This window comes from Leuresthes tenuis, unplaced genomic scaffold (assembly GCF_036924035.1).
Source record: "Leuresthes tenuis unplaced genomic scaffold, fLeuTen1.0.hap1 SCAF_12, whole genome shotgun sequence".
Taxonomy (NCBI): Eukaryota; Metazoa; Chordata; class Actinopteri; order Atheriniformes; family Atherinopsidae; genus Leuresthes; species Leuresthes tenuis.
Genome location: NW_027325366.1, coordinates 29,791,732 through 29,806,918, shown reverse-complemented (window position 1 = coordinate 29,806,918; position 15,187 = coordinate 29,791,732). Strand labels below are relative to the sequence as shown.

The following is a 15,187-nucleotide window of genomic DNA, read 5'->3' as shown; positions in this document are numbered from 1 at the left end:
AATAAAGTGGGTGGAACAATATTTTTTATTCGTATCAGCTGTATCGCAGGTTTCTTTCGCTGGAGTTGGTCAGAACTATTTGTCAGGGTTGAGTCACACTTGGGTCTCAGTTATCATCTCAGAGCAACCCGCAGAGAGCCTGAATGACACGGCCCACCCAATTTGATAATCCAAGACTTCTTGTCTTTGATTGTGTGCGTTCTTCGTGGTATTTTTGAGTTTTTGTCATGGAAAATGCTTCTGAATGTCGGTGGCTCGTCCTGCACTCGTTGGTGGATCTAACTTTGTTCCCACAGAACAGTTACAGCACCCCAGGCTTTTCTTGGACCCCACCCCCAGCTCAGTGGTTCCTGCAAGTTCGTCCCTAAATTCTGGTATTTTTAGAACCCGAGTAATCATCAAACATGTGAATGTGACTGAAATCACAGCAGACGTTCACAGCAAACTGATAGTGACCGCAGTAAAACGCTTTTAAATGAACCGTGACTTCGTATCACTTCCAGGAGTTTTTGCTGTCTCACAACAGAAAACGTGCATAAATGAGAGGAGTTTTATTCGGTTATGTTAGGATACAGTATGTGTGAGCTCAGGGAGTGAGGGGAGAAGCGAGCATGTAAAAGGTTGATATAAAGCAGATGTTTTTGGCAGCATTTATTTGTCGACCTTTTGAAATAGTTGGATAAATTTCCCGAGCTTTTGTTTCATAGAAAATCTGTAATTATTCAGAAGCCAGTGGCGCTCAGTGAGCTGTTTCATAGGAATTTAGGTGGGTAACAATGAGTTATTGCCTCCTCTTAGAAAAGGAGGTGGATTTCTTCCTGAGGTAATGCTGTTGTCAATTTGTAGTTCCTGTATATTCTGAAATAATGGCCTCAATTTCACCAGTTGAAACCTTTTAAGAAAAGCATTCTAAAACCTTCAACTTTTATTCCCCAGCTTTTAACACAGATTAACATGAAATTGAAAAGTCGTGTCCGTTCCCCTCATCTTCAACATTGTATTAAATAAATATTATTGCAAACATCTGCAAACAGCAGTGCAGGAAAGATCAGTAAATAACGAGTATTTGTGTTTAAAAAGACAAATATTAAGTTATGGCTGTGTGTTGTAGAACCTAAATGGGTTTTATTTCCTCTGCTAGCGCAACACGCTCTGTAACCTTTGAGAAATCGATTAGCTTCTCTAATCGGACATTTAGTTGATGTAACCTGGATAAAGGTGGACCAGCAGTAACTCTGATGGCTTCTTTTTTTCCTCCATCGCAGGTGAATGGACCGTACCATCCCTCGGAGGCCTCCAGTCTGTGACAGGAAACCAGTTGGACCTCTCTGCCGGGCTGATGGAGTGAAGGCAGCCCGTCAAACCGTTGGAAGCCATTATTGGACATTGTGTTGCCCGTGTGGCCCGCACACTGAACCTCTTTGAGGCTCTGAACCTTCATCAAAACAGACACAATGAAGAGTCGCGGCACGCGGTTAGCATGGCTCGTCATCAGTTTGTGGGTCTGGTATAGTTTCTGGATAATAACAACTATCTGTGCCTTACACAAAGAGGTTCTTTTTCAGCATTTTCTTTAAAGATTCCTCCGTAATGAAGGAGCCTTGTTCTTTTGTGGCTCTGTCACACATCCTCACCCTGTGAATGACCGGAGGCGCTTCACCTCAGCCAGAAGTCTGAACTTCCAGGCCGGACATTCATTTCTGGGAGATATGAAGATAAAAAGAGCGACAACTTCTTACCCAATGTTGTTTTTGTTGCACACTAACATTAACTTATCTACATCCATATCATCACTCACGTATTTGCATGTAAATGCAAAGCTACAGTCAGGAGATGGTTAAAGGGATATTCGTTTTAGGTGGCAAGTATTTCACTTATCGAGCTCACCCTTCAGGAAATGTACCTATTTTTCAGTCTAAGACGCCGCTTGCTCACGAGTGCTTCGCACAACTCAACTTTCTCAGTTTAGCACGAACATAAAGCTGCGGCGGTTTCACTTTTCCACAGACACAGGTGCTGACACACGTTATCGTTTATGAGGTTTAAACGTGTTGTAGGTGGGCTGAACCCAGATACCGTAGCTTCATCTCCTTCTCATGCGCTTCTTTTTCCTCCTGCGATCTTTCACCCATTTTGAGCCATTTCTTGTTGGCTTTAAACTGTCGACGTACTGACGGTGTTTTAAAAGATCTCCAGAGTTAATGCCTCCACTGGCTTTTTGAACGTGATAAGTCAGTCAGTAGCATCCAGCTTATTGTTTCAGTAATGCACCGATGAACAAAAGTCGTTCCATTTCTCAAATTCGGAGGCTGTTAAGGAGCATTTTTCAACATTTCTTGAAGCTTTATATCCCTCAGAAGATTATAACGGTGTATTAGAGCCACTGCATGAAAATAATGGCTGAAATAATGAAAAATAACCACAGAGGAGGTGGGTTGTGGTTATTTTACCTTTAACACACATTTGCTCTTACAGAATTCTTGGTATCAAACAGCATTCTCCTTCTGTGTCAACATCGCCTCATTTAGTTAAATCCAGATGTGGTCTCACAGTTGTACATTTCCCTGATTTCTCTTCCTCCTCCCAGTGGAACATGCCATAAAACGACCATTTGTGTCTCAATCACTGATGCAGCTTGTGTTGCTCTTAGAACTTGGATTCAACCCGGACTTCCAGGGCATCTCAACAAATATCAGCCTTCCTCTGATTGTCTGAACCTTCAACACTATCACAATAAGCGTAGCGTCTGTTTGACTAACACCTGCAGGTCTTCGCTCCGTCACGTCCAACCAAAGGAATCTCCGTGTTTTCATTTCAGCTCTCGGAGTCTTTCAGGGTGAATCTTCTGTCCTGAAACGGGCCGACGGGCCATTTCACACTATCACGCAGAAACTGTGAGGCTTTGTTAACTAAGGGATGTGATGCTGGATGTCGTGGGTCCGTTTAAGAGGTGCCGCGTCATTTGTTCAAGAATATCCTTGATTGTTTATCAGCTGAAAATGAAGCACCACAATCATCGTGGGAAAAAAGTAACAATCAAGTTGAAGTTAATGATCATTTAAGTTTCCAGTAAGGCTGAAATTATTGGTAAAACTGGTACAGTTTCTGTAAAAAGAGCTTTTTTTTATATAAAGATTAAAGCCTGAACTGAACTCTGTTAGAACTGTAATGTTCAGAAATGAGCCAAATTTTGACTTAGCGGAAATGTATATAATCTTTTTTTTGTTTCCTTTTGTATAAATTCAAAGCTATGAATGCAGGTTGGTTGTCCATGACTTTTGAGACTCAAAAGAAGTGACTTAATTTCTTCTTCTTTTTTTTTTTACACTGATTAAAATGCTCTCCTCTGTAAATGAGTTTGTTTTCTCTCTGAACTGCTGAACACTAAAACTGTGCACAGTTCAGTCTTTATGCTGTAAGGAACTGATCTGTTTTTATATCCTTGTCTTCAAGGAAAGCTGGACTCTTATTTCTCCATAATGCACAACTCATATTTACCTCCACTCTGGAAAGTGAACATCTAATCTGATACATACCGTCTTTAGTGAGTCGTTCAGCTCTGCAGCCTAATGTGATGTCACAGCTGGAGGTCAGAGCAGCATGATCCAGCTTCCTCTGTATGTATCGCATCGCATTCATTGTACCTCAGAAGTGGGAAGTCGTAACGCTTCCTTTCGCTATAAAACAGCAAAGTTATTCAACTTTTGTTTCTCTCAGCTCCCCGTGCAGCGGGGGTTGATTTAATTGCAGGTTTATACTTAACTTAACTTAGGGAAAACGCTCTATTGGTACTTTGTATAAATTAAAGTTTATAAGTTTGAGTTTACTGAAATTTCTGAAGTTCCTGTTTATCGGTAACCAACATTTCCAGAAACAAAATCTGTAAATATGAGAAGTTGCAACACAGAAGAATGGACCGACATTGAAGGGTTTACCAAACACGTGCAGCATCTAAAGGAGGAATTCTGACTCTTCTGTTAACGGCTGGTTGGCTGTTTTCAGAGCTTTGTTGTAATGCCAGTTCATCACGTGACTAAAAATACTTGAAAATAATACTGCCGGTCAAATATTTTCTCTTCTCCTAAACGCGTGTTGGAACACTAGGTGTTGAAGGTAAGTGGAGTCAAAATTGACATTTGCTTGGTATCAAAAGGCTTTATAACTGATCTCAATGGAGGCACAGCCCACAGAGGAGAGGGGTGGAGTTAAGTGGCTCCATCCACCTTCTAAAACCAGTTGCACAGTCTGTCTGTGGCGTGTTAAACAAAGCATGTCACGGACATTTAATCAGGATTATCACTACTTATGAGTTGGAGCTAATTCTGCAGCTTACAGAACATTTGGGTTTGTTTCCTTCTTTGTAATTGGAAATGAGGACCAGGTGGGATACTGATGCTTTAGCACTGCTGCAGCTTCTCCAATGAAAGGTTTCTATTGTCCACTCAGCAGAAAACTTTAAATACTACAAGCTGAAATTTGAATGCACACTTATCTTGAATGTTTATTACGTCTTAATTACAAAGTAAGAACTCATGTGTACTCATTAATAATAATAATTATAATTAGTGCCAGTTTGTTTCCAAGTACAATACCTATAAGTTTTCATTTTTCACTCTTGTTTCCTGTTGTGATTTTTTTCTTTCACTTAACCTACATTTAAAGTAGTTTTGAGCTGTATTTATTTTCAATACTTCATCGTATTCATACAGCAGAGGTGTACATGTCAGTTTATTGTGGGACTGAAATGTTGGGTGTGAAAGCTACGCGAGGAGCAGTGTTCTGCAGTAGTTTTACTTAAAAAAGAGGCGTCGTGTCCTGTTTGCTTAAGCTGACACAATGAATGAATGAACAGATGAATGATAGATGACTAAAAAAAGAGGGGAGGGGGGCATAGTTTTCAGTTATTACTGTATAAAAACTGGGCTGATTGTTTCCAGTTGAGTTTGGTTGTCGCTTTGGCGAAGACAAATGAGCTGTCAGAGAATCAGAAACGCTTTCATCGAAATCAAATGCCACCATTGAAGATGTTGAAACCCTTGTTTTCAGGGGTTTTATATGTAAGACGCTTCCAGGACATTGTACCAAGCACATGAATGAAAGAAGTCAGCGAAGGCTTGTGTGGGTTCTGGAAAACATCAAAACTTTAAAGAGCTTCTGACTGACTGGGAGTCGAAGTTTCAGCTCACACTGAACCATAGGTGAGGGTGCCGTGAATTAAAGAAAGGCACAAAAAGCCAAGACTCATTTCTCAGATAAGTGACGGTGGTTCTCAGTGTTCTAATGGACAGAGGTAACAACAGATGGGCTGTAGGCAATGAAATCAAGCCCATAAGGAAAATAGTTTAAGAAAACATGTTGGTACTTTGGTAATTTCGAGCAAAATGTGCTACACAATGTTAGAAAGAAATGAATCAGGATTGAGGTGAAGGTCTTCTGTCTTTCAGCGGGACAATGATGTATCAACAGTCTCACAGAAGTCTGTGAAACTGTTGCAACACACTTCTTTATCGGATGATGTGTCCTCGTACATTCATGTCTCTGGACACTGAGGAACACAACCTTTAGTCAAAATGCAAAGAAAGGTGCAAAAAGTTTCTATATTATATTTAAAAGTGTTCCAAAATGTATTAATAAATGGTGCCAATAATTGGATCTATAAATCTGGTTCATTTCATGCAAAGCTGAATGAATCCAGAGCTCTCAGATGTGCTTTCCTTTAAGAACACGGGAGAGATGGAGACATGTAAGTGGCCGAATGAGGCAGGTCTAACCTTCCCTTTGCAGAAAGTGCAGAAGTGGAATTGTGCTGATTAAAAACCTCCGACCTGCTCGTCAGTCCTCGCCTCATCCTGCTGACCTCTGTGACCCTCCACCTTCAGTCGTTTTCATCTCTATTCGGTGTGGTTGGATTACGGTGCTGATGAGGCTGGAAGGATGCTGCTGTTAATGGAGAGATGTGAAGAGCGGAGGAACAAATCCATCTTTTATGGACCTCCCTCCATTACAGGCAGAGATTAGCTGGTTCAAACAAACAGAGCAGAAGGACAGGAAGTCAACAGCTGCCTTTGGGCGAATTACACCGAGGAGGGAAAAGTGCTATTTATGACCACACAGAAACGTGACAACACAGCTCACCATTTAATAACACGGTGAAAGAAATTGTAGCAGATGTGCTCAAGAAGTCCATTAAAGCACAAAACAACCAGACCTGAGACATGAAGACGAAGAGCATCAGATGTCAGCGGCTGGTTCACGTCTCTGTTCTGTGATCACATCCTTCTAAACTATAAATTCAGTCTAATGTGTGTAAAACATGACTTGGAGTTATCTTTATTGTATGAATTTGACATTTTGTGAAAAGAATAGTTGTAGTTTAGGTAACAGGATGAGACAAGTGAAAGCATTCGTGTCAGAAAAGTAAATGAAAGGTAGCTCAGCATGAAGGCTGGAAACAGGATAAAACATGTAGGTTGCCACTGGTCTGCTGAAAGGGAGGGGGGGGGGTGCTAAAGCTACAGATTGGCTTGTTAATGTTGGTAACTTTCAGTGTGTGATAAAGTGTTCCAAAAGGACCAGAAAACACTGATTTGATTGAAATATTTAGCTTAAATTAAAATAAATACACAGTTTAACCAGCTCCAGTGCTCATTTTTACCTCTATGTTGGGGAAAGTTGTGCCATAAGACCAACTCCTTCGATCATTTAGTCCATTGAAACCATAATTATTAGATAACTGGTTCTAATTTCCACAGCCACAGAACAGCCTAAAGTGTCTGTGGGATTCATGATAAAGTGGCTTATGTTCCCAGGACGCCTGAATCACCCGCTTCAGTCCTCCATCAGATGTGTACGAGCTACACAAAATAAGCAGTTTTAGTAGAGTTAACATACTTTCAGAAGTGATTCCACAGAACAATTGAATAAAAAACAGAGAGTTAGGGCTGAAAAACAACAGGGTTTGTCTTAAATGTGAATAAATCCACGGTTACAGACAACCAGCAGTGAAAACTATTAGCATCTAATAATCTGTCTTCATTGTGACGCCACTGTGTTGTGAACATGTGGACAAACACACTTCTCTGTTTTAAATGTGTCCATCAGCATGATTATAATGATTTCTTTTTCACATTTTATCATGAAACTGGGACATAAATGTGTGTTTTTAACCTTTTCTGTGTGTGGGTGCTCCTTTCCTAAGGTCGAAAAGAGCGTTTTGTTTTGTAAAATATCTTCATCTACAAAGAAGACGACGATCCTGACCTGCCCGATGTTCCTCCTATTTTCATCTGTTACTCATATTTCAGTAGAATCCCTCGGTTAAATAACGAGCCTGCAAAAGGAGCATAATATAATCTCTTTACTCAATAAATGGAGTTTGATTTGACCTCCAAACTTGCAAACAAAAAGAGTTTATCCAGTTAGTCTGCTGGTTGAGAAATGCATCATTTTCCTGCATTATGTTGGACTCATAGTGGCTTCAGTTCCTCCCAATGCTCATCCACCCCGAAACCATGAAAAGACTCCAGGAAGTCATTGCTCCTGCCCAAAAAAGATAGCCCGGCCCTATCATCCGCTACCACAAAGATTGAAACATTTAACCTGCTGACTGGATTTTGTTACCTATATTTCCATATTTACCTCCATATTTGTTTTTATGTCAAACTAAGCAGCCGCAGCTTCATATTTAGAGTTTTATTGCTCTTTTCATTCAGCTCCAAGCATAATTTCCATATTTAAGAAGCCTGACTTGAATTCAGAAGACATTATTAGCTCTTACCCAGTCAAGATGAACCCCTCCAAGCATGCTTGATGTTCACAAAAACCCAGTGTCTTGCAGGTGAGCAGCTGCTTTATTAGAACTTCCTGTGACTTCTCACACCTGTAGGCTCCTCAAAAGATGATGAGAAGAAAAGGGAAAAGCTGCCTGTCAGAAAGTCTCATCTTTAGCCTCACACGTCCAGGAAATAGACTGAAAAACTGCTGACAGATCAGCCCGACAGCAACACCAAACCAAACACAGCCTTCATCATTCGCTGAGGTGAAAAAAAACAAACTTTAGCTCCACATTCAGCTTCCACGTGTTGCTGCAGAGACTTTAGACTTTACATGACCTGTAGATGCTCGTCTGTATTAAGGCCTTGATCAATCAAAGCAGGTCTGATCTCCAGATGATACAAAATAATTAAAAACTGTCCTTATTAGTAATTAGTTGCAGCACACAGAGTAAAAGAGGATTGTTTGGAGTACACGTGGAAGCTGTGTGACGACGTGACCTTTATGTGGAGCGTGTGTTCGGTCAAACTCATAAAAAGCGTGAGGGTGCATGAATGAGGCCTCGTAGGGAATGCAGAGTGGTATCCAACGTCTCTACCGCAGATAGGTCCCGCTGCTTTAAAACAGGATCGGCACACTGATGCAGACGTACGAAATGACTCCCTAAAACAGACAAAAACAGTTTTTTCTCCCCCGGAGAACAACTCACTACAGCACGAAAATGTGAGGAAAATAAAAGTATAAATCGAGGCCAAAGGCAAACATTTACTGGAACAAATGTGAAATAATGCCATCAATAACACAGCCACGTCATTACAACAGGAGTAGATCTGTAATTATGATTGGGTTTCATAACATGTATCATGATGATAACACTGATGTATCGCAGGTGTGCTCGAAAAGCATGTGAGAGTTTTATTATTTCCATTCCACTCCAACGTCCAACTCCAGTGTCCAAGATGCGAAACGTTTGAAATCAAATCTGTTTAGGACTTGTAATGTCAAAGCAGTGGGACGAAGCAATCTCTCATCAGTGGAGCAAGCAGAAAAGATTGGGCTGTGGATCAATGGAAGACTGTCATGTGGTCGAGGAGTCCAGATTTACGCTGGTTAAGGGGGGAGGGAGGCACCTATTGTGCCTCCTCTGTAAGGCTGTGGAGGCAGCGCCATGATCTGAGGTTGCTTCAGTCTGTCGGGTGTAGTTAACATCCTGTGGTGACTGATCAATCAACTGACTGACTGGATATACCCAATGACCCAAGTTTTCCATCATTAGATGCAAACACGACCATAGTTCAAGATGAGCACAGAACTGAACCTCACTGGATGGAAGTGCACGAGCTTATTGTAAAGCCGACACAGTGAATGTGTGCTGCAAACAAAGCTATAATTCCTCCGATAAGATGTGAGCGACACTTTCTTTCTTTAGGCCAGGCAGTGTACATTAACCCTGAGCTGTCACACAACCCTCTGACACAGGAGCATTTAGAGAACAAAATAAATATCAAAATATCCTTTAAACTATGAGGCAGGCTTACAGGTAAATGTCTGCAGGTTCACAGCAAACATAGTGGCTTAAACTCTATAATTTAGAGAAACATGGATGTATCCCAAACAGGTAAATCCTTTGATGAGACATTTCCTCGTGGTTAAGTTACAGCTGTCGTTCCCTCTCCTCTCCGGACAAGTTCAACCCTATTTTTCTACTCTTTTGGTGGAAAAACCTTAAGACTGGCCTTAGGATAGACCCAAAAAAACACAAACATGATGACGCTACAAGAGAAACCTTCAAATCACATGAACTGCAGGGTGTCACGGGAAAAGAGAGCGCAGTTTGTGTCCATCAACAGGAGCAAAGTGATGTCCATTTTTATGGATGACTGGATGAAACTCGTGACTAATTTGATTCAGTAGTTGTCATTGCGATGGTAGTAAGACAGATGTTCAAACATCTGGGTCTTTAAGCTAATACATGTCATAAATCCTGAGATAATAATCGAAATATGTAAAAATTCAGGCCTTTTGATGTTGATTCAAACAGCCTTGGCTTGCCATAGTCATTGAGTATTATCCCTATTAGAGACCTGGAATATTTATCTTAATAGTTATCCCAATTTATCCAATTATTATCAAGACATTTCATTCTGAGCCCACATGTTAACCTTGTGATAGCTGTAGATTAAAAAGAGGTCACCAAAGGCATTCTGGAAAGCCTTTATGGTGATCCATCAGCAAACTGTTGACAGTATATCAACGTACACAACCCTTGCACCCCCCCACTTCATGAAACACGCGTTATGTATGGAAAAATAAAGAAAAACTGATGTTGTGAGGCATCTGGAGGCAACATATCTCACAGAAAACAGTGAGTGAGGGGGCTTTGGTCAACTGAGGCGTCCGATCTGTCTTAGATCACAGAGCAGATATGTGGCAGCGTTTCAGACAGAACATATACTGGACTGATTAGGAGAAGTGTACATCTGCCCTGGGTTTGCTTTGCTGAAGGCTGTTTGATGAAGGGGGGGCAGCATGGGGTCAGGGCTAAATGAGCGGATGTGGCCACCAGGGGGACTGACTTCTACTGACTCTGAACTGCACGTTTTACACAGCTTAGTTTAAAAAGGCAACATCACATTTCTATTGTGCTATGTGATGAATTGCGATATGATGTAGAATGTGTAAACAAGCGCTCACTCAGGATACGGGGGCATGCTGTATCTGACTGCTGCACACATACAGTAAGAGTAGCAACAGTGCAGATAAGCTGCTGCACTGATAATAAGAAACTCCGGACAACATCTGCGGTGTGTTGATACGAGCTGAGACACCGAGGCATGTAAACACATCATTCCCAGTAATGCTCACTGGTTTTTAAGAAATGTATCACTTCATTTATATTTAGAACTTAAAAATGATGCCTTTGTTTACTGTGGGTACAGTGAGGAGGGGTGGATGACAGCTGGTCCCACAGCTGGAAACAGATCGGTTTTCTTAACACCCAACATTCTCCGGTGTGCACTATTAGTTCCTTGGCTAATGGCAGATGAGGGCATGCTAGCACCAATACCCTTTCAATAGGACTTTTTACCTTTTCCACATAAACGACAACTATAGTGAGGAACAGCAGCGCTGTGGAGGTCACCGCTACAAAATCCAACACTGATGCCACCGTTACTGTCGCCAGTTTGTCACTGGTCAGCAGAATATAAAGAGAACTTTCTCTGGTGTCTTTGAGCTTCACTGAAGGGAAAATAGCTATAATGAGACAACAACAAAGACGGGGAAAAACTCTTAAAATGTACGTTTACCTGTTGATTATATGAGGTCACCTGAAATCTGAAATCAAACACTTTTGGAATCAAATTCGATGTTAAAAGTATTTTCAAGTATTGGCCAGTGAGAACCAACCCAAGCTTTTCTGGAGCGGGGCCACCTCCCAGGCTTGTGCTTCTACATGAAAAATACAGAAACAAATGACACTCTGCTTGCTGTTTCATGGAGACTTGAAGGCCTGCACCTCTGAGATAACAGCTAGAGTCAGGACCTCTCCCTCCACACCACTGAGTGGATCAACATTTCGCTCCACACCTCCTGCACCTGCTCAACACACCATCACACCATTGCTTCTCTCTGGTTTTCACTGGGCTTACCTTTCTGAACCCTGTAGAGTTCTCCTGTCTGCATCCAGCTTAACTCCTGCTGATGCTCATATATTCCCATCCTTTGTGGTCTGAGGTTGCCCCCCCTTGTGACCCAATTGTTGAAAAAACACGTGCTAAAGTGCCCTCTTGGGAACTAAAACACGTGCTAATGTTCCCTTGAGTGCCAAAACGTGTACTAAAGTGCCTTCTTGGGCACTAAAACGCGTGCTAAAGTGCCCTCTTGCGAGCCAAAAATGCGTGCCAAAGTGCCCCCTTGGGAGCCAAAACGTTTGCTAAACTGCCCTCAAGTGCCCTCTTGCAAACCAAAACGCGTGCTAATGTGCCCTCAAGTGCCCTCTCATGAGCCAAAAATGCGTGCTAAAGTGCCCTCTTGGGAACCAAAACATGTGCTAAAGGGCCTTCTTGGGAGCCAAAACATGTGCTAAAGTGCCTTCTTGGGAGCCAAAATGCGTGCTGATGTGCCCTCTTGGGAACCAAAAAAAAAAGGGCGCTATATGTGCCCTTTTCTTTCTTTCCTTCAAAAACTCTGTGTACGCCACTGCTACCTTCACCCCAGAGGGTCAACTTGAGCTTTGACCTGAACCAGAGCCTGTTTTCTCTGGTGAGCGAATCAGGAAAGTTTCCTACAGATCTGAGCCATGGACACATTATCATCTCAATATGTTTGAGAGCTTCTAATTTCCTGACTCATTATCTAAGTTTCCGAATGTTGTCATCTACGTTGGTAAATGGTTTAAAGGAAAACAGGTATTGTTCAGATCTTTTCATTTAGAGGTGCTATTTCTGTCTCAGTGTCGTTGAAAATGTAAACTCTTACATAAGAACACGTCTCCATTACAAGTAACTGAGCTGCAAACCCTTCTCAGCGGTTTGAGTTTTCTTTTTCACTATGTAAATTAATGAGGGTTTTTTCGGGGCTCAGGGGACAACTCGTTGTTATTTTGAAGTCTTTCAGAGCAGCAGCTGAGAATTAAGACACAAAGGTGATGCACAGCTTATCTGATGCAGCAGAAATGATTTGTAACAGCTGTAAGACAGGAAGTCTGAACAGCTCAGTAAGATTCTCTTTAGCCATATCAGCAGATGAACTCAAAGTTAAGGAACCTCACATCAACAATTCAGTGCAATCTAAAGATCTTCAACTGCATGTCCACCAAGTTTCCTACGACAAAACTGAAAAACAACCGATTCTTCCTCTGCAAACTCCATAAAAATGTCATCAGTGTTGGTCAAATAAACTGAAACCAGTGCAGATGATTCCAAGGGAGAGGAGGTGAAAAATAAAATAGCCTAAAAAATGCTCCACAATTGAAAAAGTCTTCTTTTATTTTGGTGAATTTTCCGTAGTCTGAATGCAAGTAAGATAAGCAGGTGTGAAATATTCATCAGGTGCATAATGGGACATGTATTTTCAAGTGTGTGTAGCTTGACTCATCCTCACATTTGGACCTCTTTTTCTTCAGTTCTGGTCCTTCTAATTCAAATTCATTCAAATCCTCCTTAAAAATGGGACTCCCCTTTAAGAAGCAGTCATCTTATCAGTTGTTCCCAGTTAATAAGACTGCATCATTAACATGGCAGCAGCACACGAAGCAGGTAGAGTCTGAACAGCATATTAATCAGCACATAGGCTCAGATCAATGGGGCAGTACGAGCCACTGATACACACACAACAGACTGGATGGCTCTGCTGAATATGCAGCATTTAAGGTCGTCAGTAAGGTAACACGAGCTCCTGCTGGCAGACATTTTCCCCTCCATTTAGGAGAATGAACACTTCAAGCAGGCGTTTGGAAGAAGGAGCCAACCCACATTTACATAACCCCCATAAATGAGGGTTTTCTTGAGCATTTTTTTTTTTTTTTGATTGGAAAACATCGTCACATTCAGGAAAGATGGTTGCAAATAGCTTATTATCATGTAGAAAAGAAAAAAACCACAAAATGAAAAAAGTTGACACAGGCAGGCTTTTGCAGTCATTTTGCAAGATTATTTGCAAAATGACTGCAACTTAACTCCAAGCATAAAGCAAAACACACAGAAATACACACACAAATGCAGAATTTCCTGATTTACTAAATTAAACATTTGTCCTGTGAAGCTCTTATAAGATACGTCACTTGCTGAGCTTTAATGTTAGACTTTTGCTTAAAAAGTGTCCGCTTCACCGCGGTGATAGAGAGATCAGCCGGTGGTGTAGAGGCCATCATCACCTTGTCTTACCTTTGCTCTTAATGTGCAGTCCACATACAGTAAACTCTGCAGTCTGTTTGACAGAAAGCAGCTGGAGGAGGATCAGACATCAGAATGTAGCTGGAGAGAGATCACACATCCAGAAAAAGAAAAAAAAGATGGATGTAATGAGAAGAGTATGTTAGAGAACATTAGACCTACACAGAAAAACATTTGGTCATGAACTGTTTGCAGAGGTTAGTGGAAAAGGACAGATTCTATGATTTTTTTATTCTCCTTCTGTTGGAAATACGCAGAATACGGAGCTCTCGTACTGTATATTACATCACATGGCTGCGCTGGTCAGATATATACTGTGCAGCAGGACATTTGACATGTGGGCGCACAACTGTGCTTGGCGTAGGATCTGTAAGGCTGTGGGTGCATTTTACATAGACTGACAAGCAGGAGGTTGTGTGTGTCTGTGTGCTGATTTTCTGGGAAACCGACCATCGGTGCGTGGAAAGGGTACACGAGAACACACTGAATTCTCTCTGTCGTTTTTTTCTCTTTCTCTGTTTCAGCCACAGGTTGCTCACACTCCACCCGCCACCCATCACCTGTTTCTCGGGACCTTGAGGTCCTCCTATATATATGAGTAGCACTCCTCTGGGGCTGACTGAGCGTGATGGAGGCAGTGGCTGTTTGCTCAGCTTGTTTGATTCTTGAAAAAGGTGGAGAGTTTGCACAAGCCGCTCAACTTCCCACACTTCTTTTTGATGTTTCCCCAACAGGTCAGAGTCCATGCAGTCACCTGTTTAATGGCTCTAATGGACAGTTCCTTGATGCTGCTGCTTTTCTGCTGCTGAGCCATAACAATCATTTATACTGCAGCTATATAATTTCCCTTCAGGCATTAATAAAGTATCCCTAAATAGATTTTATGTGTAAATCTTTGTGTGTACAGTCATTAAAACATGATTGAAGCATTAAATCCACTGAAGGTGAGCTTGATTTTTCGAATGACTTTGCTGCAAAGTCATCTTAAAAAGCTACTGTTCACTACTGTTCACAAACTTCTTGTTTTTGTTGCTTTGGTGGGGAACACGGGTGCAGTTACATGTAGTTTCACATATATACGTATACATAGTATCCAGCATTCAGTTGTACTTGAGGCAAAAGTTGCCTCTTCAAATGGAATGGAGAGAAGGATATTAAATAGAGAATAAACTGGGTTACAAAGCAGATTAATAAACTTAATTTAGCACACTTTATATTGAATATGAGCACAGAGTGAAACCAGGTTGATGGGGCTTTGATGCTCTTTTTACAGCAGCATACTTTTAGAGTGAGTTCTGCAGCAGTGAGGTGGATATTTACATATATATCAGATACTGGACGTCTTTCTGTCTGAAAGCAGAGTCAAAACGTGGCTGCAGGTTTTGTGGCGAGGCTGTTGGAAGCTGCGTCCGCTGCACCAGCTGTCATAGCTGTTTCATATTCGTGAACATATCCAGTGGAGCAGACTGACAGATAACTTGTGACAGCAGAAGGAATGCATCCATTTGAACTTATCATAA

General features: G+C 41.5%; 1 protein-coding gene across 3 annotated transcripts in view; it reads left to right on the top strand.

Moving 5' to 3' along the window:
* gdap2 (ganglioside induced differentiation associated protein 2) overlaps positions 1 to 15,187 on the top strand; it is a 358,630-nt gene that overhangs the window by 28,804 nt on the left and 314,639 nt on the right. For 2 of the 3 annotated variants that reach the window (XM_072397435.1, XM_072397434.1), the window contains one exon: positions 1,266 to 3,343. In XM_072397435.1, coding sequence (XP_072253536.1) covers positions 1,266 to 1,307 — 42 coding nt within the window. In that variant the 3' untranslated portion in view covers positions 1,308 to 3,343. Of the gene's footprint in view, positions 1 to 1,265; positions 3,344 to 15,187 lie in introns of those variants that run through there. The other variant, XR_011917975.1, reaches the window with a different exon arrangement.